The 26,909-nt window shown below is 38.2% G+C and overlaps 1 protein-coding gene across 1 annotated transcript in view; it reads right to left on the bottom strand.

Moving 5' to 3' along the window:
• NTN4 (netrin 4) overlaps positions 1–8,201 on the bottom strand; it is a 106,494-nt gene extending 98,293 nt beyond the window's left edge. The window contains exons 1-2 of the mRNA XM_036891303.2: positions 7,616–8,201; positions 4,367–4,896 (exon numbers count right to left, since the gene is read on the bottom strand). Of these exons, the coding sequence (XP_036747198.2) occupies positions 4,367–4,896; positions 7,616–7,670 (585 nt within the window). The 5' untranslated portion in view covers positions 7,671–8,201. The remainder of the gene's footprint in view (positions 1–4,366; positions 4,897–7,615) is intronic.
• Positions 8,202–26,909: the final 18,708 nt, after the last annotated feature.

The following is a 26,909-nucleotide window of genomic DNA, read 5'->3' as shown; positions in this document are numbered from 1 at the left end:
GGCTCCAACATTATTTGATGAATAAATGGATGAATAAACATTATTTAAGATCCTTCACCAACTTATATATTTATCAACTCAGCTTCTCCATGTTGACCAGGGTTTCTGAATCTTATCCCCTATTCAAGGCTTATATTCATTCCTGCAACTGTGTCATTTTAGGATATTCTCCTATACTACCCCTGCCTTTCATATCATTCATTTATTCAGATTTATTGATTGCCTTCTGTGATCCAAGCAATGTGCCAAGTGCTGGGGATTCAGAAGTAAAAAGCCCAGCACAATCCTTCCCCTCTAACAGTCTTTGCTTAGTGCTTTGAGCCCCAGCCTCCTGTTTGACTTCTCTGTCCTGCTTTCTCCCTTTGGATGTTGTGTATTCATAAAGCTCTGGAGAAAAGAGATCTGTGCAGTTTGATTGGTTGCTATCCATCTCTGAATAGACTTCTTTTAATAGTGAACTAATAGAGCAGGGAGCAAGCAATTCTCACTTCTATGGAGATAACTACATCGTTTTACAGTTGCTTTGGGGGTCACTGGAACATTGCTGTTTCCTAAACAGCAATAATCAAAATTCCAGTTCCATAAGGCCTGACTGTGTGGGACCTAAAATGGCTTGCTACATTTCCCCACTTCTCTCTGTTTTCTGTACCCAGAGGTGATCTGAGGGTGCTTCTTTGCATCCTGAAGAAGCATAATTAACCTAACATCTTCAGCTTCAAGGTTATTATCTACTGCTCCAACTAAATAGGAGACCAAGTCCCCAGTTGACAGAGAGCTTTGATGTCAAATCATGCCAAGTATGAGGCCTGTCTGTGCTTTTTAAAATATTGAGGTATATTTGAAAACTGAAAATTGAGTATATATTGATGATTTGATATACATATCCATTATGAAAAAAATCATCACGTTCAAGCTAATTAACATGTTCATCACCTTAGATAGTTACCACGTTTTTACAAGTATGTGGTGAGAACACTTAAGATCTACCCTCTTAGTAAATTTCACCCATACAATATTATTTTGTTACACTATTGTTAACCATAGTCACACTGCTGTACATTAGATCCCCATAATTTACTCATCTTACATAACTGAAACTTTGCACCCCTTGAACAACATCTCCCCCTGTCTGTGCCTTTTAGCAGGACTTGGGGAGCACTTCATACCTCCACATTAATACCTCAGCATTTACTAAGTTGTGCTCAGTGGATCTCTGAAGTCCCGAAAAAGGAGATTCCGTGGGTAAATAAGTTTAGGAATGTCACATCTTATATTTCCCACTTGGAGATACAGGACACATAATGAGAATATTTATGTAGTATTTATAGATGTTTAATTGTGTTAAACCCAGTCAGTGTTTCCCAGCGTTGGTCATGGAACCTTTTATTCCCGGAACACCAATGACATCTCAGGGGACATTCCTGCTCAAGAGAAAGCCATGTGGTAAATTCTTTTTTACCTTCTTGTCATATCCAAATGAATAGCAAATGGTTGTGAGTTAGTAAAAAGAGAAATGTGCGTATATCTTCCTGCTAGCAGTTCTCAGGAGAAACACCATTTTCTTAAACAAACACTAGGCTTTAAGTCAGAAGGCTCTTGACTTAGTCCTAGCTCTGTCTTATAACTGATTGACTGTATGTTTTTGGGAAAATTGCTTTACCTCTGAGCCTCAATCTCTTTTCCTGTAAAGGAGACACTTTTTAGGATAACCATATTCCATTGTTTGAAACTGCTGACCAGTTTAGGAAGTTTATGAAGCAGATTTCCCTTTGATTTAAAAGGTATTCTTCTGGGTGGATTTTGGGGCCTATAGTTTTAAAGACCTCTTTTAGATGACTGGTGGCTTCAACTCTGAAGATGGAGGTATCTGATTTCTTAGACATGAGGCTACAGGTCTCTCTAAGGCTCCAAAAAAGGATTTTTAGCATGAACAATGAAAACAAAGTCTGGGATATATAGCCTGAGTAGTAGGATAATACCTAGAGAATACCTATGAAGTCTTACATAGTATGGAAAAAGATACAGGTCTATAATATTATACACAAGCAATAAATGAAATTTGAGACTATGTACTTATTTGACACTATATTAACTGGTTTATTTTTCTGATCACTCAGTTTCCAAAGATAGAGATTGGTAATACAGAGTTATATTGCAAAACTGATTTATAGGTCAGAACTTATTTATATTCCAAAGCAACATAGGAGAGGTCGGTAATAATCATTTCCAGTGAGGCTTCCTCTGCTCCTTATCTTTAAGGAAGGCTCTCTTCTACTCTTACTAGGGAGGGAAAGATTTGTTCCCAAACCTTCCTCTGAAGGGAAGAAATTCTATGATGATTTAATATTCACTTGCAAATAATGCACTTGAGGGAATGAGGTGGCACTTGATGTTTGTCTACACTGAAATAACTAACACAAATTTTAGTCTCTATTTGCTTGAAATTTGATGTAAGCATTGATGACAATAAATAATTTGGCTTTAAAGAAGACAAGATCTTGCTTTCACTATAGGGAAAATAAATGTTACTGTAGTCATCTATAAGTAATTCCTGGGCCATTGTAATACATTCAATGTGATGTTTTCTAAGTAAGCCTGCCTGCCATCTGGTTACTGAAACTGTATTTTTACTACTTCATAGATACACATGGCCCAGTAGCAATGAGATGCAGGGAAACGATATGAGCCTGTGGATCAATTCCAAAGCAATTTGAGAATTCAAGCCATTCATTTGTTTGCGACACAAAGTGCTTTCCACACAAAAAAACAATGAGTTTAACTTATCTGTCTCTTTCCTGTCTTGTATCTTTAAAAATGTCCATTGTGACAGGATATACATGGGTTTACAATATTAAGCCAACCTTAGGGACCATGAGGAAGAGTGAAAAAGAGTCTGTGTGCTTCTGTGCCATATCCTACCCAGTTCTGGGGTCAGCACACACCTCCAGGTCTACAGAGTGCACACAGAAGTAGTTGGATAATAAAGCAAAAGTCCCTATGTGTCTATGGTAATAGGGGGACTAAACCAAGCTTTTCATCAAGCCTCTGGCAAGCACCCGTCCCCCATCAAAACCAAAGGCAGAATTAGTAGCACTGAGTACAGTGTCTGACACATAATAGGGGCTCAATAAATGTTATTAAATACAATCATCTGGGAATTCTGTGTACAGTAACATAATGCCAGAGGAGTGCTTATCTTAGTCTCTTTTGCTATTGTACTACATGCATCGGACATATGCCTAACACCTAGTGCAGGCTCTCTCAACTATGGTACTATTGACATTTTGGGCTAATAATTCTTCCTTGGGTGTGGGAGGGATGCTGTCTTGTGCACTGTTTACCAGCCTCCCTGGCCTCCACCCACCAGTAGTGTCTCTCTCCAGCAAAAATGTCTCTTGTAGACATTGCCCTGGGATGGGTGGAGAGTAGGAAAATCACCCCTACTTAAGAAACACTTACCTAGTCTCTGTGTTCAGACATGTACCAGAATTAGAAAGGTTATATCTACTTTTTCATCTTTTTTCTGAATCAATATTTCTTGATCTACATGTTGAAGGATCTCTTACTCTGCTTTCACCCAATTTTCTATGAATGTTATTTTCATAAAGCTGAAGGGGGAAAACTTTTTAGTACACCCATGTGAATTAAAAAGACCTGTTTTCCCTTTAGGGGAGGGGAAATATGAAACAAAGAGAAACCATTCCATAAAGAAATTGGACCAGTAACTAACAAGGCTGTTTTACAGAGTAAGATTGAGATGGTCTTGGGCCAAGGATAGACCCAAGTCCCTAAACTGGAAATAATGTATCTGGAAGTCCAAAAAAAACTTTTGTCTCTTAAAAAAAAGGTACCTTCATTTGTTGGCTATGCACTCTTGTAATCTTAACAATAAAACTCCACTATTATACAAAAGTATCCTTCTGATAAACAGATTTTTTTCTCCCTTGGTTTTATTTTTATTTACTTCCTATTTATGTTAACAGTTTCAGGAAGATAACAGCACGAGCTCCAGGAACAGGCTGTCTCAATAGCTCTTGCTCCTTCAGAAGTGTGGTAAGTAGTCCCACTAACTGAAGAAATTAGTAGGCTTTTAAATCTCTAAGAGAGTGATGATGTGTGTCTACTCTTCCACAAAATGAAAAAAATTAAAATCCTGGAATTCTGACTTAGACCCAGCCAGTGGGCAACCGAAAATGACTACACAGCCATGTCTAAGGGTGAGAAATAATTTATGACAAATAAAGCTCATGAAAAATTCTAATTTCATTCATGTTACTACAAGTATACCTTCATGCTTTAAAAAAAATGTGGGCTGGTAACATTTTTCTACCTAACTTACAGTGTAGAGTTAAACATGTGCCCTTACCTCTCCTCCAGTGCATGGAAAAGGACTGGAGTATCTAGAAGTGCAAATAGCTCCCTTCTTGACAACATCATCTTCTAGGCCAAATGTAGCCGAGCAGTTAGTTGCAAAGTACTTGTAAGGCTTCCATGTCTTCCCAAAGTCCTGGGACCGGTCCAGCACCATGGCTGCCGGCCTGGGGGACTTGAACACCATAATTAGATGAGTGAAGTAGAATTCAGCTTCCAGGTCCAACTGGATCTTTTCTCTGTGCACATCCTCAGCAGACTGCCACCATGTGCGAGGAAACCTGAAGGATGAGTCTGCCATGGCAGCCGGCAGGTGAGCCAGGTGAGACTGGGCAGCATTGCATTTATCACATTTGGGCTGCCGACAAGTCAGATCAGTGTTCTCACTATAAAAACAGTACAGTTCAGTGGCGTTCTGACCGCAGGTGGTGTCTGCCCAGAGTTTTCTCCCTAAAGCCAAATTTCCCATCTGAGGATTACAGGCTTTTTCACAGCGGGAGCTCAGTCCAGCTACTCCGCTCAGTCCTGGGGAAGGGAAAGCATATGTTATTCAAGAGAAACCCATTTGGAAAGCTCTTCTGTCCATCTAGTCCATCTTCAAAAGTCAATTATCCTCAAAGAACTTGAGACTTTCAGTAAAGAGGAAACTACCAAATTTGAGTGTGAATACTGTTCTGTGCTTACACACCATTTGTTTATGCAAGTGTGTGTGTTTATGTTTGAGTGTAAAATTCACATAACAGAAAATAGAATCACTTCACAGAAAGAGCTAGAGGAAGGAAAATGGAAACATCAGGGTAAAGATAATGGGCCTAAACCTTTTAAAGTACTTTGCTTTCCAAATAGTCTCCATATTTGAGATATACTTATTTTGTTTTTGAAGTCATGACTTAAATAATACCAAAAACAATAATGTTTTTAAGATCACTTAATTTAACCTTTCAAATATAATTTGAACCCTAAGCATTATCTAACATGTTTATGAGAATGCATTAAAAAGGAAATGTAGAATTTTACTATATTTTTAAGCCAAAAAATATGAAGGGACATATTCCCTAGAAAAAGTGATATGAAATACTTCATCAGTATACAATGGGATCTTATTTAAAGATGCAAAGCCAGAAATCACTGAAGCTCAGTTGTACAATATCCATTTTTAATATCAAGTAAATATAACTAAGAAAAAACTCCCTAAACTGCCAAATGGCAGAAAAGCTTATTTGACATGCCCTGCCTCTTGAGTGTTTCTACCTATGACAGGTTATCTAGTAGTTACCTGTTTGCTTAACAGGAGAATGTTTACAGTCTGGCAGCCACTAACAGCGCCTTTAAATGTCACCTGTGAACTAAAACACCTTCTGAAAGAAACATGTGCTTTCACTCAGAAGTCCAACAGACTTTAATGTTTCAAAATCTCTTAAAATGATAAACAATACCTACTTATTAACATCCTCACTACATATTATAATCCTTTAATTTGGGTTTGTCATTTTAATTATGAATACCTTAACCAAATTACCTATTTTAAAAATTAAAACAAGGAAAGAAGGAAAAGGAGGTCAAACACCCAAATTCTGGCTAACTGAATGTTTCTGTTTGTAAGAGGGAGCGCTTCTGAACTGTTACCACTGTACTGTCGGAAAAACCAAATGACAGCTTAGACTAAAACAGAGACATTTCACTGACAATCACCAGCCCTACATTACTTTTGGCACCACAAGAAAGGGCTTCCTTAAGCATATTTTTTAAATGTCAAATTCAAGTGTGCATTATGCCCAGACTGTTTGCCACTGTTCTGTTAAGCTGGGGCAATAGCTGCTTGTGGCCAAGATCACCCAAACACCTATGACTCACCTGTAAAGCATTTCAGGGAAAATCATATACTGCCTGTACAAGTATTTTTGACTTGAAACACTTGCCTTGTGATATTTATTTACAACCTCTTGATTGCTTGCATGTTTTTGCCATAACATGGTTTGAAATGGGAAAGGTTTATTGAAGTTCATTTGTGGTTGGCGGAACGTGCACAAGTGCACACGGGGGTGCATAAATAGGAAGAATTTAAGTAAAATCTAAGACCTTAAATGGCTCCTTGAGAAAAGTTCTGAGTAATTTTAAATGCCCCCAGACTAACAAGAAGTGCAGAAAAGATTGGAGCCAGATAATAATTGGTGGACAAAATACTTGGAAATCCCTAAAGAAAGAGTCATCCAAGTATAGCAAGGATGCTCCTGTGAGTCAGACTGGTTGCTTTTACTGCGTGCCGGCGTCTCCGGGCACCGAGTGGAAGACGCCCAAGGGAAGGGAGAAGTGCACCGATGCTCTCTACCCACCAACCAGCACCTCTAGCCCACGCTCCCCTTTTGGGGCAAGCGAGATATGTTTGAGAGACCGGATGGCCAAAACGTCCCTCACTTTCCTTCCCCCTAACTGGAAACCAGGGGACCCGCAAGAGAGAGGAAGAAGAGCAGAAGGGGCTCCCGAATTTGGAAACGGCAACAGGCGGCCAGCGGCAGCCCGAGAAAAGCGGGATGGGAGTGGTAGGGATAGCGCATCTGACGACGCCTCTGCCGGCGGTCCAGTTACCGAGACAAGGAGCAGACCCGCCTCCGACCTCCTGCGGAGCCTCGGCCAGGGTACCAGTTCCCTGGGGGGCGGTCAGCCAGCTCCGTGCAGTCTAGGGTGGCCCCCACCTACCGCCCCAGCCTGGGGGCTAACAGCGCTCCAGCCGCTGCCCGGGTAAGTGGGCACAGAACCCGCCCCAGGTGTCCCTACCTGGCTCCCTAGTACGCAGCATGAGGTCGGGGACTACCCCGATCGCTCTCAAGAGGACAGCGGCCTCGGCCCACGCGCGCCCAGGGTCGCTGGGCCACCCCTCCCCATCATTCCTCAGGCCATGAAGTGCCGGGGGATGGCGAGCTTGGTCCTTTGTTCGCTCACAAAGTGGAAAGGCAGTTTTTTACGAGCCCAAACAGAGAAAGAAACCAAGGTCGTAGTATCTCTGGCAGGGCGCACCCAGGATATCGGGTTATCCAAGGGCGTGTGTATCGCAGTTGCAAAAAAATCAATAGTATTTTAAACTGCGGAGACCCAGGGAAAGGAGGCGGAACATGGCCACTCATTTCATCCTCGGTTGCTGAGCTCGGCGCTCCCAGCCCGCACGCCCCTGCACCCCCGAGTCCCGAGGTGGAGAACAGAAGGAGCAAGGGAAGGGGGGTGGGGGCCCGGCAGCGTCACCACCCACCTGCGGCCACCGCGGAGTAGCCCCAGAGCAGCAGCAGCCGCGCGCAGCTCCCCATGGCCGGGAGGAGCCGGGAGGACCCGGGCCGCGCGGGCGAGGAAGGGTGCCGAGCCCTCTTGGCTGTTGGATGAAGCTCCGACGGTCCTTGGGAGGAACCGGGGCTCTTTATTTCCTCGTCCTCCTGGGGCTTCAGGCTCGGTCAGCGGGCGCCGGTGGCTGAGAGCTGCGGGCCGGGGCCGCGCCGGTCAGTGGAGTGACCCTCGCGCACCGGCCTTGGTTGGCCCGGGCACTCGGGGGGCGGTGGGAGCCCCGGGACCATAGCCGGCTTGGCGGCTCTGCTCCGCGGTGCGGTCCTGCGGGCTCCTCCGCCGCCAGCCCGGGGCTCGGCGCCCACAGTAGCCGCTGAACTTTGTGAGACCTTTCACTTCCCGGCCGCCGCTGCCGCCGCCTCCTGGGCGTCCTCCTCCGCTTTTACCACCTCCTCTTGCTGCTGTGTCTCGGTCCCGTCCTTCTCCATAGGCAGTTGCATGGGATGCATTTTTATTGCACCGACACCGCGGCGCTCCGGTGCCAGCCCTCCCCCCCTCGCACCTCCACCCCTTCCTCCCCGCCCGCCCCCCGCGCTCTCTTGACAGCCCCGGCAGTGCAGGCGCGTGGCCGGGTAGTCGCCGCAGCTCGGGAGGGGTTCCCTGGCCCCCTGGCCCGACTGGCCGCCCACGCTGCCTCCTGGCCAGCTCCTACCGCATGCCTCAACTCCCGCGCACGTCCGTCACCTGGGCCCCCAGCTTCTCTCTTGCCCCTCCCGGCCCTTGTCCTGCATCTCCCTGCGAGACCCCCCTGGTGCCTTCCAGCACCCACAGTACTACTCAGGGAATCAGTCTCCCACCTTTTCTGGGAACATTCCAGAGAGCAGTTGACTCCCTCTTGATCAGGTCAGGGCATGCCGAGGGGCTTAAAAAACCGCGAAACAGGCGCGCGCCTACTTATCACATCCCGCAGCAAAATAAGCCCTCTCTCCCCACCATCACCCCTGCCACCCCTTTCTCTCGGAGTCTCACGACCCATGGAATGACACCCCCACCCCCTACCCCAGCCTGGGGTCACTGGCGTTGGAGAGGGCACTGAGTGACCTTCCCTGCTTCTCTGATGCCTTGGTGGTTGTGGTGGGAGGTGGTGGGGTGCATCTTGGCTAAACATTCAATGCTTACTTTATTGAGTTGTATCCATTTTGATGTAAAAGTTGTTCCCCAATTCAAACTCCAGGTACGAAAGAAAAGGGTCACAGTACTACCTAGCATGCAGTTTAAGAACAATCTTGTCCAGAGGCAGAGACATGGCAAAGAGATCCTCTTTGGTGCTTGCAAGCACTCTCACTCTACATATAGTGTATTGTGGTGTGAAACTATAATGTGAAATAATCATGGGGAACAATTTAGTAGCAACCACAAGCAGTTAAATGTAGATAGGACTGCTCAGGGCTGCTGCTTATGGAAGGAGATTAAAATAGCACTCAAGACTGAGTTCTATGAAAATACAGTGCAATATACATATCTAGGGAAACTCGCAAAAGTTAAGTAGAAAGGAATTTTTTTATTGCAGTGTTCATTTGTGCCTTTGGATATTTCTAGAAAATTAAGTTCTTTGCCATTCACTTGTGTGTGTAATGATGATGACATTTCAGAGCTTTGGGGCACATGTAGATATTATTTATGACTTAGCTGGGGATATATAAGAAGTTTATATCTCCCAGGGGGAACTGAGATGAGGTCAGCATCATTCTTTTAGGAGACATTAAGATTCTTCTTCTGGCCAATATTAGGAATCAGCAATTCATGTAACACCTTAGAAAATAAACCTTCTGAGTTTTCAAATGTTATCAGTGTTGGGCCTTCATATTTTATAGATATGCTCCCAGTGGAGTCACTGAAACGCCTCTCCAAATTATTCTTTTTGCCAAATAAATTATATGAAATTATAACAGCCAAAGGCTCTTACCACCAATGGCCAAAGCAAAATAAAAACAAAAAAGAAACAAAATGCACGTGTATTATTAATTTCTAAGTCTACTATATTGAGAGAGAACGACTTCATTTCTTACTAAAGATTTCAGAGACACTTACTATCTGTCCAATCCTGCCTTGATAATATACTTGCTTGATTGCCCTGTAACTGGTTCATGTTTCTTTTAACAAGACAGAAAATTCCTTACTGGTAAAGCAGTCTTTTGTACTTAGTCTATACAAAACATGATTATGTTTTTCTTATATTCTTCATTGTTCTTAACTGAGGACGCTTGCTGGGTATAGAGTAAGTTTTCATTAAGTATTTTTGACTGTGTTATGTTAGAACTATTGCTATATACTAAGAACAGTAATTAAGAAAAAAAACTAGTGAAATCAGAATGATTCCCCATATTCTAAAGGAATCTGTACCTTTACACCAATACTTTATATAGGAAGCAGCTCAGGAGAAAAAAGTAATTGACAGTCTAGTCAATTTCCTTTGGTAATATGGTCTAATTTATTTATAAATTCTATTTTCATTTGGAAGAAGCTGTCTGGGAAAAGTTTACCAACATAAGGAAAGTCTTAATGATAAATACATCATTGCCTATGATTAAATGGTTTTGAAAATTTTGGTAATGAATTCAGAATTTTCAAAAAATTTTTATGAGTTAGTAGGAAGCTTAGCAAACTTGTGGAATTTCCATAACAGTTTTCCAGAAGCCATGTAACTGACAAACCTAGAATTCTCCCAAGAATTTGAAAGAAAGCTAAAAGGGTCTTTAAGATCTGAAATAGATGGCAAAAAGTCCATGCAGCAAAGACCTTATTCACGGGAGAGTTCTTCAGATTTTTACTTATATTATTCATGCAATGTTAATAAGTTTGGTTATGCTGTTTTCCTGGGCCACAGCATATTAGAATAGCGAATCAGAATGGATCAGGATGCCATTTAAACAAGGAATGAGTTGAAGCAACCTGGTAACGAGGAGGGGAGAGCTATAAAAAGTAGCCATAAGGACAAAAATCCCCACAGCAGTGTGAAGGCCTTTTAGTGCAGCGGCATAACACCAAAAGGCTGTAAAGGTGTCATTCTATTTTAATTTAGCACAAAAAGTGTGGTTCCTAATGGATTACAGGATATTCAGCATCAGAAGGACCTTAGGGATTCTCAAACTCAGTTTGTCACCTCAAAAGAACCCTCTCCACAAAATCTCTGTCCAATGGTTATCCAGTTTCTCTTCCAGAAATTTCAGTAAACAGAAACCTCAAAAACAGCCCTTTTCATTTTTGGTACTGTTTTATTTAACTGTGACATCTCTCTTCTTAAATTACATGTATGTTTATTTATTTTTATACTAACTATACAGAATAGATTCAGTTTCTTTTCTGATAAGGTATTCGAAATTTTGAAGTCAAGTTTTATTGCTCCTTTTAACTATTCTCTTCTCCAAGTGTGTGTTTAATTGCCCATATGGCATGCTTTCCAAACCTTTCACCATCTTAATCACCCCTTTTCTGTTTTAGTTTGTCAATGTTGCTCTTAAACTGTACACCTAGAACTCAATTCCATGTGTGTCTGTATCAGTGTAGAATAAAACAAAACTAGTAGTTCCCTTAACGTAGGCCTAGGGCTTATATTTCTGTAGCCTAAAATGCATTAGTAGCTTTGTGATGTTGGGTGATATTATGCTTGAAGCAAACTAAAATCCTCTTTTCATATATTGATATCTTAAAGATTCATTAACAAAGGGTAAAATATATTTTCTCTAACCAGAAGGAAAGACTTCCATTAAAATATATTGCAGATAGTAAGCATTCAATAAATATTAATTTAAAGAAAACAACAAATTCAAATTGGTAAATTTGAAAAATGGTTAAAAAGTTAAAAATAAACTGTTGGATAGTCCTGAATGGATAGTATCTATTTTCTGAAAAAATAATCACCTCTGTGAAAAATATGACTCTTCAACAACACTGTATACATGTGGTATTGCTATACCTTTCCAAGGAAAGGAAGGACTTTGAACTATTGATATTTTTAATATGCCTCATATCTTTCCTCCATGGAACTATAAACGTTATCTCACTTATCCTCAAAGCATCAGTGTGTGGGAGGGAACAGAATAGTTGTGTACATTTACAGAGAGAGAAAGTGATGTGAAAGATGTAAGTACTGAACTTAGACTATCTGATAAATATACACTAGAGATAGGACACGGATTTCCATACGTTTTTTTTTTTTAAATCATTGCTTATCCATTAATTCTCCATTAATATGATCTTATCTGTCTTTGAACTAGAAGATTATTCAGAGACAATGAAATGGACAATTGCTTCCATTGAAATAATCCTATATTTCATTTTCTACTGGTCTATGTCCTTTAAAAGCCATCATCTTGGGAATTTCCTTAAGCTTTAATCTAAGCCTCCTGCCAATGGCACTGTTTCTTATTTCATGTGCTTCCTGGCTACAGCTGCTCATTCCTAGGGAGGGAGTGAGAGCCTTTGAAAATACACGTGCACTTCCAGGAAGGTAAGCAGTACTTTTCTTTAAAAATAAAAATAAAAATAAAAAGAACACTCATGCTCTCTCATGTTTAATTTAATTATATGGAGCCTAGAAAGTTCAAACAAACAAGAACAGTTCTGTTGTCATTACAGAGATAGCTACTCTGGACAGCACTGTACTGACACAAATTTTAAATCCTTTTTCTTCTAAATAGGTTTAGCTAAAACTTTCTATACATATTTTTATTTCTGACATTGATGAAAAGATGCTTGGGGAAAAATTTACTTTTTTTAATGTAGGGAAAAAGATAAAACAGCTACAAAAGGCCTCATGAGAATGAAAGAACAGTAAATAATATGGGTGACTCCTTGTATTTACTTAAATGTTTTACATAGTACTGTAGTGATTAGGAGCATGGACTATGGGGTCTGACTCCCCAGGTTTGAGTCCTGGCTTTACAAAGTGGTAAAAAATAGCAAGACACACAGGAAGCACATTAAATTATGTTAAATACATAAAATAGTAAAATACAAATTCATTAGGTACATACAATCTCTTTTTTTTTCGTACAATCTTTTTTGACCTGCTCTGGAATTCTGTCTTCAAGTTAATATATAGATATTTAACAGCCCTGGCTTAATTTGAAATGCTGTTTTACACCTATGAAAGGCACTACACAAGATATGAAAGTATGAAGCAACAAATCTTTAGCTACAGGAAGAGGGAATTAGCATAGATGGAGTAGCTACAATTTACCAGGCCACAGTGTTGAACACTTTATAATTCTCACAACTAAAGTTAAGTTGTCAACACCTTGATAAGGAAACTGAAGCCCAGAGAAATTAAATTCCTGAGCCAAATTACATACCTGAGGTCACACATTCAATAAATGGACAAGCCAAGATTTGAATTCTAATGTGTCTGACTTTAAGTGGAATATGCATTCCATTTCCTTTTTCAAGAGAGGTGGCATAGTATGGCAGTTAAAGAAAGTGTTCAAAACTAGACTGCTAATTTCCTCATTGGTAAAAACAAACCTAGAATGTTTTTCACCTTAACAATTACAGTTTAACCCATGAGGCCCGTGGATTTAACCACCACCTACCTACATGCTTACTCCCAGATCTCACTCGTGAGCTCCAGAGCTGTAAATCCGACTGTCAATCGCTAGCTCTACTTAGACACCTCAAATTCAACACATTTAAAACTAAACTCATCGTCTTTCTCCTTAATGTGTTACTCCTATATTACCTATCCTGTAGAATGTAACAACTATCCATCTACTGGATGAACACAAAAAGAGTAGTATTTTTCCAAACTTCTGCAGAACACTTGCTAAGTGTTCTGAAGAAAAAGAGTTTTGTGGTCAAGTAATCTTAACATTAGGTTGAGCAAAGTTAAATAGGCCTTCTCAGAATCTTTAATATGCTAAATTCATTTCAATTCTCCAAGAAATGGATGTAATATTAGATAGGATTGCATTCTATCTAAACACAACTCTACTAGTTCTAGCCAACCATTTCAGGAGAGTGAGTTGCATGAACCCAACTCCATAGCTTAACCAAACTGAGATTGATTTCTTCACATGACATGAAGTTGGGAGGTATACAGTTCAGTTACAAGGGTAGCTGCTCAAGAAAATCATTAGGATTTGAGTGGTTTTCTTCCTCATGGTCAAAAGATGGCTGCTGTACCTCCAGGATCTGTGTCCCCATTTTAGGTAAGAAAATGGAAACAAGAGAGAAGGAAAATAGATATATGCCAGCTAAGTCTTAAAAATCTTTCCCAGCAACCTCACCTATCTTTATTTTATCTAATTTTCCAGAACTGATTTATGTGACCTTACTAGACTATGAGGAAATCTAGAGAGGTGAATATTTTAATTATGTACATTCCACCCTTAACAAAATCAGGCTTCTATTAGGAAGAAAATAAGGTTGAATATCAAGTAGACAACTAGCTGTATACGCCATCAAAAATTAACAATTTCACCAATGTATTTGGCCCCAGTACCTATTAACATATTCTGTAGCTCCCTATCATTGACAGATGGAATTCATGTTGTTGGCGTCACCACCCAGACCTATTATGTACCAGTTTCTTGCCAAAGAATGGCTAGTTCCTTTCACAGTGACCTACTTGCTGTCTCTGAGGTGGACAACAGTGCTTCCTGTCTCTTGCTTCAGCAGGTTCTTTCCCTTTGCTCTCTTTCTCTTCCTTCTGGCTAACTCTGGCACACATCCTCAGAAATTCAGTTGAGACAGTAACTGCTATGACACCTGTCTTTCTTATTCTCTTCCCTTTCAACAGGGTTATTTGCCCCTCTGTCCTCCCCTACATTACTTTATTATCCTTAATTATGGTTTTTTTCATACATATCCAGTGAAGAAAAACAGGAAACACAATTGTACTTAAGCTTTAAGTATAACTACAGGAAACGTACATATGAAAAAGGCATTGAATATATCAACATATTAGAGCTGATTGTTTCTTTGACTTCCAGATTTTCAGTAATACCATATAACTTTTATGATCACATTTTTATTTTAAAAATACAACAACTTAAGGCAGAATATGATAAAGCAGTACCTGAAAAGTGGCATATAAAGTAGGCAGTTAGAAGCAAGTGGAACACTGTGGGCTTAGGAGGTTAGAAGAGCTATGTGGAGAATGTTCACTAAGCTGGGCCCTAACAGTTAGATTTGGATGGATGTGGTGGTGGGTGTGGTCGAGACTTAAGGGTAATGTGACATAAATCCTCAGGTGTGATTATACAAAGTGCCTCCAGGAGAGTGAGTAGTATTTATTAAGAGAAGTGATTCATGGGGATCAGTAGGAGATGGGGAGGAAAAAATAGATTGGGGTCAAACAGTTAAAGGCTTTGAGTCAGATTGATTTGTGTTGGGAAATTACATGATTATAACCATCATTATCTAGAAATGGCATAGAATAGAATAGAATAGAATAGAATAGAATAGAATAGAAAAGAGAGGACTTAGAAGAGGGGTTAAAGGCTACACCATGAGGAGACCTGGGTCTGAACCAAGGTGATGATACAGAAAATGGAAAGAGAGGGATTGAAGAAAAAAAAGCAAAAAATGAGGACTTGACAAGATTTTGTAACTGTTTGATCGTGGGATTGGAAGGAGGGAAGAAGTTAAGAATGACTTGGAGACTCAGAATCTTGTTAGTTGAAAAAAATTACAGTTTCTCTTTCAGGAAATTTGGTTGGTTTGGGAGATGGGATGAAAGGAGATGGCCAATTGCATTTTGAACAGGTTGATTTAGAGAGAATGGCAGGCCAGTCATGCCCAGTAGACAGTTAACCCGGTTTAAGAGCTTAGCAGAGCAGGTCAAGTCTCCAGATACAGGTTGAGGAATCATTTACATAAAGATACAGTTGAAACAACAAGCAGAAATGAAATCCCCAAGAGAAGAAGACCATTTTAAGAACATGTACCATCAGTATTATAACTTCATCTAATTTGCAATTATCATGATAAAACATTAGCATAGGAAAGACTTTGGAAGTTATTTAAGCCAACCTTCTTTTTTGACATTGAGAAAACCTTGAGCCCCATTGAGCTTATACATTTAAACCATTGATATGTAGCTCCGTTTATATATAGCTTTAGCTTATATACCATAGACTTCAAGGTTAAACAGCTAGTAAGGATTCACAGCTGAGTTGGGATAGTGACTTCTCTGTTCCCTGTGACTCTTAAACATTAGCAACCAGGAGCACAAAGATTCTGCTAAAGTTTTCTAGCTGTTTCACTGAAAATCAAAGAAACTATTGTCTACAAATAAGAAAAACAATTTTTAAAAGCCCTTAATCTCCTAAAGCAGCAACTTGATTTTTAAAAAGCAAACAAAAAAACCTTTGTCTATAGGTGGGATTTCAAGATAAATAATACAGGACAATGTATACAAGCTGGTAATTAAGCTAGATATGCTTCTAGTTTGATTTTACCTATATGTCTTAATTTCCTGCATATTTTCTAATCCTAAATTTGTGCTACAATTTCAAATACAAGTATATTCCTGAAAACCTTTATTTCTAAATGCAATTTAGAGGACAAATCTATGACACAATATGCTTTAACCCTAAATTCAGTATATGGACCTCATTGTAGAAGAGATTCAGTTTACCAGGAATATCAAGTGAACTTCATTACACAATGTTGAACCATAACTACAGCTTCAGAGCTCAAGGTACTAACTTCAGGGTATTAATTCATTTGGAAAACCTGTAAATGGCAAAAGAATGGTAAAAGAAATTGGAAGACCACTGCCACTCAAGGCTACAATTAAAAATAAATTAATTTACATTTCTGTAAAATTCAAAATAACACCTCCTATGTCCCACCTTAAATCTCCTCTACTTATAACTTCTATTTACAGAAATGCTCCCTTCAGTTTGAGGAATAAAACCTTAAAGCCAAGGTTAGTGCAAAATTAATACAAAAATATTCATTACTCTAGTGAAGTCCAAGCACTTTTTCATGCATGCAGTTTGTCTTTGTAACCATAGGTGATTCCTTCATCATAAAGGACTAGTATGTAAGTTTTCCACTTTCTTTCCTCCTTCAGGAATGTTTGAATGAATGCAAGTTTTATTGCAAACAAAGAAAGAATCTTCTTTAAAAATAAATAATTATTGTTAGAATGTATGATATGCTCCTATCATAGATGGAACTCTGTTTTTGGTAATAACATATAGAACTATATTAACACTTTTTTAAACAATATTAAAATTTATATTAAGAATCCTGAAGCAGCAGGGGATTTCTGTTTACTAATGACCCTATAGGAAGTTTACTCTGTGGAACTATCATATTCTCTTGCCACCCACCTACCCAACAGGGGAAAAGAAGAGGGAAAGATCACTATCTCTTACTGTGAATAAACAAAACAAAACAAAAAAAGCCCTGCAGACCTGAGGTAATAAGTAGCTAAAGCCAGTAGCCTCAAATTCTTTTCTCAGTCTCACTGGTGTGGTCCTGAGTACAGCACTTTTAAATACACAAAAAGGATCAAATACACTTATGGTTTCCTAGTGTATACTTTTTTTTTACACTAACATATATTCAGTTGTCCATTTATGGACTCAAAATATCCTGCAATCACTAAATAAACATCTTGAATATCCATTATCATCCAAAGTGGTAAGTAGAGTTCTACATAGAAATAAAAATTCCCCTGTGCAAATCTGGATGAATTGTCCTAATGTGCTTACTCTTGATAGAACTTTTTTTCCCTATTGTAACCAATAACAATAGCTAGCATTTATTGAGGACTTAATGTATGGCAGGCCCTGTACTAAACACTCTACATTAATTATCACCAACAATCCTTACAGTCACCTAAGGAGAGACCTTCAGTCATCAACCTCACTTTACAAACAGGAACTGAGACTCACAAGGCAAGAGCTCTGACCCCTAGCCTCAGATCTCCAAAGCCTATGAGCAAGACCAACCATGTCCATCATGGGTCTTTGGGAAATAAATACAGCAAGAAGGGCAAACTCATCATCTCAAGAAAACTGTTTTCATTTTGGTATATTCCTCTCTGATCTTATTTCTATCCATACAATATTTATTCCAGAACTTTTTCTACTTATTATTACTAAGTTACTAGAAATTCTCCCCAAATATCAATTTTCATAGCCATATACTCTTCCACTGAGTGCATATACCTTGCTCCAATTAATGCCACACTTATTCAGACAGTAGGGCTATTTTCAGATTTTTGCTATTATAAATAAAACTTTGATAGACATTTCTGTGAATTAAGTATTTCCATAATCTGGGATTCTTTCTTTATAATCATTAGAATGGAAATACCGGGTCAACGGAAAGGTATATTTAAGACCACATTGCCAGATTTGTTTTCCAAAAGGGTTGTATGAATTTGCACAACTACCTCTAATATATAGTGCCTATTTCACCTCACCCGTGCCAGACCTGAGTATCATACTTTAGAAATGTGAATTTCCTAATTCAGAAATGTATGTGAAAGTAATATTTTTTTATTTGCATTTTTCTGACTTCATTGTATATAAAATTGAACATCATTTCCATGCTTGCTAATGAGTTTTATTTTACCCTTTTCACTAGTTTCCTAAGATGGAACTCTAGTTTTGTTTTTAGACATTTCTTCTTTTCTAACATACACATTTAATGCTATAAATTTCCCTCTTAGCATATTGATTTTGCTGGGTTCCACAAATTTTGATAAGTTTTACTTTTATTTTTCTTTAATTTAAACTGTTCTTAAATTTCTCTTGAGATTTCTTCTTTGGCCAATGGGTCATTTTGAGGTATGTTGTTTAATTTGCAGATATTAGAAGATTTTCTAGCTATCTTTCTGTTATTTATTTCTAGGCTAATTCCATTGTGGTCTGAGAACATATTTTGTATGATTTCTTGTCTTTTAAATGTGTTAATATGTGTTTTATGGCCCAGAATATGGTTTATCTTGGCATATATTTCATGTGAGTTTGAGAAGAATGTATAGTTCGTTGTTGTTGGATGGAGTATTCTATAAATGTCAACTCGATCAAAAAGATTAATCTATTCAAGTCTTCTATATTAATCTTCACCCTTTTCAAATTATATTTATTTTTAGTAACTAGGGAAATAAACAACAAAACATTGAACAAATGTAAAATAAATAAAAATAAAAGTTAATTAAAAACTAAATTGCACTTAAAGTTTATATTGTCAGAAACAGATTTCCATGCATGCTTTCCATGAAGTTTTTTAGTTTTTGTCTATTATCTCTTTCTAACAATGAAAAGGAAATATGACAGGAAAAACTGGATGAAAAGGTGAGCCAGAAACATGGAAAGAAAATGTTGAAACACAAATCACATCACTAGTCTGAGATTTTTTCCATGTTCTAAATTATGCTTTCATGCCTACTGAAGAAAAACAAAGCATATTGACCCAGGATTTTATTTTGGTCTTCTTGAAAATTCATAATTTTTAATGAAAAAGTAATAATATAAGTGTTATAATCTTATGTTTTGAACTGACCCAGTTTTCACTTTAAAATACCACAAACTCATGGTTATACAGTTGGAAAGGTAACTGTAGTACAGAAAATTTGACTGATTACTTATTGTTACAGTTTTAAGAGCTGCTTCAAAAGCAATCAGACTATTTGGAAAACCTTTTTCGTAACAAATGTGTTCTTCCTTTAAAATGTAAACACTGAGCCAATCTTAGAAGCAAACATTGACTGCATACTTATGTCAACCATTTGTAAGTATTTCAGTTTTAACAATGCAAAACGTGAAGCATAGGTTTACTTTTTAACTCCAACCCTGTTCAAAGATCACTTATTGGCCTCTGAGGGAACAGGTGGCATGTCTGTTACAGTTTAACAAGTGGCCTTTGGGTGAGGTATAGTCATTCAGATACCTCTGGATGCTTTGGATGCTCTCATGTGTGGCAGGGTGCACTTGCTAAGAGCATTCTTTCTAGACCTGGAAACCTAGAGGCATGAGGCATGTATTCCAGACCTCTCTGCTGAGTCATAAATGAAAAATGCCATCTTGTAACTGAGACAGCAATTCCTTTCCCAAGAAATCACATTCTTAATTTTCTTAATGTTGACATAAATATTCCAGTTCTTAGTAAATACTATGGCTTTTCTGTTTTTAGTTATATATGAGCAATTATCCTTTTGATAGTAGATTTTATAGGGATTTTTTTCTATCACAAGCACTGTTAATTATACAAGGCTTCTCAAAGAATTCCAGATTCATCTCAAATGCCAGCAGCTCTGTTCCACTACTCACATCTGTTGGGTTTGATTTAATCAGAATTACATTATATTTGTAGTTAATTTAGGAAGTATTTACATCTTTAAAGAATGTAGTTTAAATTTTTACAAACATGGTATAACTCTCCATATATTTATATTCCTTCTAAGACATTTCAACTGAGTTCTATAATTTTCTTCATAAAAATATTTCTAATATTTTATTAGACTTATTCCTAGACACCATTTTTGGTTGTTTTTGTAAATGACATCCTTTATAAAATAATATTTTGAAGTCTTTGTTGGTATATTGGAATATAATTGATTTATTTTGTATATTGATCTTATGTCTAACAACCTTACTAAGTTCTTCATTCTAATAATTTGTAGTCGCTTGTATTTTTCTATATAAGCAACCACATCATATACATATATATACAATTTGTTTCTTCTTTTCCAATCCTTATAACTTTTATTTGCTTTTGCTAATTACACTGGCTACAGCATTTAGTACATTTTGAATAGTTACAATATTGGAAGACTGGTGATTTCCCTTGCCATCTTTTGAGGTAAGCAATGTGTTTTAAAAGTTGTTTTTTTTCTACCCAGCATTAGGTGTTTTTACTGAGAGACTTTAAGCTATCTAAATTGCACTAAGGCTGGAGTCATCTCTACCCATATCTTTACTTCTTCTACTAGTTAAATTGCTCTTTATACACTTTCTAAGTACAGGGTTTTTTTTTCAAATTTTTAAAAATTGAAGTATAATTGATATATAATCTTATATTGCATTAAATTATACAACACAGTGGTTCAACAGTTACCCATATTGTTAAATCCTCACCCCCACCAGTGCAGATACTATCTGTCAAAATAGGAAGATGTTACAGAATCATTGGCTATATTCTCCTTGCTGTACTACTATTCCCATGACCAACTTATATTATGATTGAGAATTTTTGTGGCCCTTTATCCCCCCCTTCCCCACCCACATACTCCAATCCTCCCCCATGGTAACCACCAATCTTCTCAGTGTCTGAGTCTACTGCTGTTTTGTTCATTTTGTTTTGCTTTGATTTTATATTCCACAAATAAGTGAAATCATATGGTTTCTGTCTTTCTCTGCCTGGCTTATTTCACTTAGCATAATACCCTCTATGTCCATCCATGTTTTTGCAAATGGCAGGATTTCATTTGTTATGGGTGAATAGTATTCCATTGTGTATATGTACCACATCTTCCTTAACCATTCATATACTGATAGACACTCAGGTTGCTTCCATATATATCTTGGCTATTGTAAATAATGCAGCAATAAACAAAGGGGTGCATATATCTTTTCAGATCAGGGATTTTGTTTTCTTCAGGTAAATTCCTAGAAGTGAAATTACTGGGTTGAATGGTATTTCTATTTTCAGTTTTTTGAGGAACCTCCATACTGCTCTCCACAGTGGCTGCACCAATTTACATCCCCACCAACAGTGTAGGAGGGTTCCCATTTCTCCTTGCCAACCCTTGTTATTTCTTGTCATTTGGAGGGTGGCCATTCTGAGTGGTGTGAGTTGATATTTCACTGTGGTATTGACTTGCATTTTCCTAATGATTAGTGATGTGGAGCAGGTTTTCATATGCCTGTTGTCCATGTGTATGTCTTCTTTGGAAAAATGTCTTTTCAAGTCCTCTGCTCATTTTTTTAATCAGGTTATTTGGAGTTTTTTTGGTGTTGAGTCATATGAGTGTTTTATATATTTTGGATGTTAACCCCTTACTGTATAAATTGTTTACAAATATATTCTCTCATACTGTAGGTTGCCTTATTTGTTCCACTGATGGCATCCTTTGCTGTACAGAAGCTTTTTAGTTTGATGTAGTCCCGTTTTGTTCTCTTGCCTGAGAAGATGTATCCAGGAAAAAATTGGGCATGCTTATATTCTGGAGATTTTTGCCTGTTTTAAGAGTTTTATGGTTTCATGTCTTACATTCAGGTCTTTGATAATTTCTAGTTTACTTTTGTGTACTTTCATTGAGAGCTTTTATGATGAATGGATTTACACTCCTTTGTCTTATATTAATTGATTATATATTAATGGGTTTATATCTGGACTGTCTATTCTATTCGACTGATCTATGGGTATATTCTTGTGCCAGTACCATATGGTTTTAATTACTGTAGCTTTGTAGTATGGCTTGAAGTCAGGGAGTGTAATACCCCCAGCTTTGTTCTTTCTCAGGATTGCTTTGGTTATGCAGGGTCTTTTGTGGTTTAATATGAATTTTAGAACTATTTGTTCTAGTTCATTGAAAAATACTGTTGGTATTTTGATAGGGATTGCAATAAACCTGTTAATTGCTTTGGTCAGAATTGTCATTTTGACAATATTAATTCTTTCTATGAACACAGGATAGATTTCCACTTATTTGTGTCTTCTTTTATTTCTCATGTGAGTGTCTTATAGTTTTCAGAATATGGGTCCTTCACTTCCTTGGTTAGGTTTATTCCTAGGTATTTATTCTTTTTGATGCACTTATAAGTGGAATTGTTTTCCTGATTTCTCTTTCTGCTAGTTCATTGTTAGTATATAGGAATGCAACAAATTTCTTGGTATTAATTTTGTATCCTGCAACTTGGCTGAATTGTTATTAGTTCTAATAGTTTTTTTGGTGGAGAGTTTTCTATATAATATCATGTAATTTGCAAATTGTGACAGCTTAACTTCTTCCTTACCAATTTGGATGCTTTTTATCTTTTTGTGTTGTCTGATTGCCACAGCCATGACTTCCAGTCCTATGTTGAATAAAAGAGGTGAAAGTGGAAATCCTTGTCTTGTTCCTGATCTTAGAGGAAAAGCTTTCAGCTTTTCACCACTGAGTATGATGTTCCCTGTGGGTTTGTTGTATACAGTCTTTATTACGTTGAGATACATACCCTCTATGCCCGTTTCATTGAGAGTTTTTATCATGAATGGATTTTGAATTTTGTCAAATGCTTTTTTGCATCTGTTGAGATGATCATGTGATTTTTACCCTTCTTTTTGTTAATGTGCTATATCTCATTGATTGATTTATCAATATTATATCATCTTTGCATCCCTGGAATAAATTCCACTTGGTTGTGATGGATGATCCTTTTGAAGGGTTTTTGAATTTGGTTTGCTAATATTTTGTTGAGGATTTTTACTTCTATGTTCATCAGGGATATTGGTCTATAATTTATAATTTTTTTGTAGTGTCTTTGCCTGGTTTTGGTATTTGAGTGATTCTGGCCTCATAGAAAGAGTTTGGAAGTATTCTCTCCTCTTCTAATTTTTGGAATACTTTAAGAAGGATAGGTATTAGTTCTTCTTTAAATGTTTCGTAGAATTCAGCATTTAGCCATCTGGTCCTGGCATTTTGGTTTCCTGGGAGTTTTTGATTATCGTTTCAACTTCATTGCTGGTAATTGGTCTGTTCAGATTTTCTGCTTCTTCTTGGGTCAGTCTTGGAAGGTTGTATTTTTCTAAGAAGTTGCTCATTTCTTCTAGGTTGCCCAATTTATTGGCATACAATTTTTTTTGTATTCCCTATTAATTCTTTGCATTTCTGTGGCATCCATCATGACTCTTTCTTTTCCTTTCTGATTATATTTATTTGTCTACTCACTCTTCTTTTTGTTGGTAAATCTGGCTATGGGTTTATCTATTTTGTTTATTTTGTCAAAGAACCAGCTCTTGGTTTTGTTGATCTTTTTTACTGTGTTATTCTCCTCTATTTTCTTTGTTTCTGCTTTGATCTTTAGTATGATCTACCTTCTACTAAGTTTGGGTGTCATTTGTTCTTCGTTTTCCAGTTTCTTTAACTGTGAATTTAAGCTGTTTCTTTGGAATTCTTCTTGTTTCATGAAGAGAGGCTTGTATTGCTCTGTACTTCCCTATTAAAATGGACTTTGAGACATCCCACAGATACTGTTGTATTTTTTTATTTATCTCCATGTATTGCTTGATTATGTTTTAAATTGTTCATTGATCCATTGATTATTTAGAAGCATATTGTTTAGCCTCCATATATTTGCAAGTTTTTTTGTTTTCTTTGTGAAATTCATTTCTAGTTTCATACCACTGTGGTCTGAGGGTTGCTTGATACAATTTCAATCTTTTTAAATTTATTGAGGCTCTTTTTGTGAGCTAGTATGTGTTCTTATTCTGGTGAATGTTCCAGGTTCACTTGAGAAAAATCTATATCCTGCTGCTTTTGGGTGGAATGTTGTAAATGTCTATTAAGTCCATCTGAGCTAATGTATTGCTCAGTGCCTCTTTTTCCTTATTTATTTTCTGTCTGGTTGATCTGTCTATTACTGTGAGTGATGTGTTAAATTCTTCTAAAATGAATGAGTTTCAGTCTATTTCTCCCTTTTATTCTGATTGTATTTGTTTTATATATGTAGGTGCTGTTATGTTGGGTACATAGATACTTAAAATGGTTACAACCTCTTGTTGGACTCACCCCTTTATCATTTTGTAATATCCTTCTTTGTCTCTTGTTACTTTCTTTGTTTTGAGACCTCTTTTATCTGATATAAGTACTACTACTACTACTTTTTTCTCCCTGTTATTTGTATAAAATATCTTTTTCCATCCCTTCACTTTCAGTCTGCGTATGTCTTTGGGCCTGAAATGAATCTCTTGTAGGTAGCAGATAGATGAGTCTTGTTTCTATATCCATTCTGCAACTCTGTGACTTTTGATTGGTACACTCAGTCTATTTATATTTAAGGTAATTATTGATAGGGATGTACTTATTGCCATTTTATTAATTGTTTTCTGGTTGTGTTTATAGTTACACTCTGTTACTTTCTTCCTCTCATACTCTTCTCTAGTCATATGATGTTTTCTTTCATGTTATGATTGGATTCTTTTGTGTGTGTGTATGTATATCTGTTATAGGCTTTAAGTTTGTGGTTACCACAAGGCTCAAGGACAGCTTTCAAGTATATAACAGTCTCTATTAAGTTGATGTCCACTCTATTTCAAACACAACCCAAAAGTACTTTTTCTCCTTCTTCCACCTCCACCCTTTATGTATTAGTTGTCATAATCTGTATTCTTTGTGTATCTGTTGACTGATTTTGTGTATAGTTGGTTTTACTACTATTCTTTTGTTTTAATCTTATACTTGCTTCATAAATAATGGGTCTACTACCTTTACTATGGGTTTATTTTCACTGGTGAAAACTATTTAGCCTTAGGAATATTTCCACATACAGAAGTTCCTTTAACATATCCTGTAATGCTGGTTTAGTGGTTATAAATTCCTTTAGCATTCATTTATCTGGGAAATGTTTAATCTCTCCTTCAAATTTGAATGATAATCTTGCAGGGTAAAGGATCCTTCAGTGAGTTCCTTCTGTTTCAATACATTAAATATTTCATGCCACTCCCTTTTGGCCTATAAAGTTTCTGCTGAGAAGTCTCCTGACAGCCTGATAAGGTTTCCATTATAAGTAATCTTCTTTCTCTCCCTGGCTGCTTTCAGTACTCTCTCCTTATCCTTAATCTTTGTGATTTTATTTATTATATGTTTTGATGTTGTCTTCCTGGGGTTCCTTTTGGGGGCTCTCTGTGCTTCCATGATCTGAGTGTCTATTTCCTTTTCCAGATTGGGGAAGTTTTCAACAATTATTTCCTCAAAGAGACTTTCTATCTCTTTGTCTCTCTCTTCTCCTCTGGTACCCCTATTATGCTAGCATTATTTCATTTGGATTGGTCACACAGCTCTCTTACCATTCTTTCTTTCCTAGAGATTCTTTATTCTCTGTTCCTCAGCTTTGTTGTTTCCTGTTCTCTAATTTCATGTCACTGATAGTCTCCTCTACTTGCAGCAATCTATTATTCATTCCCTCCATTATATATTTCATTTCAGTTACTGTATTCTTCAGCTCTGAGTGCCTCTTTTTCAGCTCCTCTATCTCTTTGTTGAAGTCCTCCCTGAAATCTTCAACTTTTCTGCAGATCAGTGACCATATTTATGATTGTTACTTTGAAGTCTTTATCAAGAAAATTGGTGATCTCTGTTTCATTTAGTGCTCTTTCTGATGTCTTGTCCTGTAGTTTTCTTTGGAACACATTTCTCTCCCTTCTCATTTCCCTGGGTTTCTGTGTTTCTTCCTTTATATTTGATGGATCGGCTATGCTTCCTGGTTTGGAGAGTAATGACTTTATAAAGAAGGCATGCTGTGGTGCCCAGAAGCTCAAGACTCTTTACTCTCCAGTGCCTGGTTCTCCTTTGCAGTGGAGTCCCAATTGCTGTTATGGGCTATGCTGCCTTTCTGTCTGTCTGCCTGCAGTGGCCTATCTCAGTGGGCTCTGCTGCCAGTTTGCCTCAGCTGGCCTTTTGTGATCAGAGCAGTGGCTTCTGCTGGGATTGTTGTGGGTGGGTCTGCCCTCTACTTGCCTTATAATGATGGCAGGACTGCTGGGTTAATAGAGTGGGCGGGGCAATTGCTCAGCTGTGGGGCAGGTGTGTGGTGAGGTGAGTCCCTGGGCAGCTGGGCCTACAGCAGCAGTGAGTCACGTGGGTGCATCCTCCTGGTGGGGAGGTACATGGCCCTGGTCTTGCCTGCCCATGAGGAGTAAGGGGATCTTTGAGCTCACTCCTGCAGGTGCCTCTCTAATTGGGCTGAGACAGGGCCAAGAGCACTGGGAAAGCCTCTTTCTGCCTGCCAGGCAGCAACATCTGACACTGCTGGGCAAAATGGTTGGGGTGTTGGGGTTTGCTGGGAAGTGCCTCTGGGCTAAGCCACCAGCAAGGGAGATGGAGTGCTTTGGGCTCCCAAGAGTGCCCAAACTGTTTGGCCAAGGAAAGGATGGGGAAGTATAGTTCACCTCCTCTTTCTCCTACAGAGAGAGCTCTGTCAGTCCTCACTCCCTGGCACTCCTCCCACTGCTGGCAAATCTTTCAATCTGCAACCTCTGATTGGGGTCTCAGCAGGACCAGTGGATTATGCTTGCTCTCCAGAAGTGACTGGAGTCTCAGCCTC

Source organism: Manis pentadactyla, chromosome 10, assembly GCF_030020395.1.
Source record: "Manis pentadactyla isolate mManPen7 chromosome 10, mManPen7.hap1, whole genome shotgun sequence".
Taxonomy (NCBI): domain Eukaryota; kingdom Metazoa; phylum Chordata; class Mammalia; order Pholidota; family Manidae; genus Manis; species Manis pentadactyla.
The sequence above is the reverse complement of the archived record's forward strand: the minus strand, read 5'-3'. Positions and strand labels throughout refer to the sequence as shown.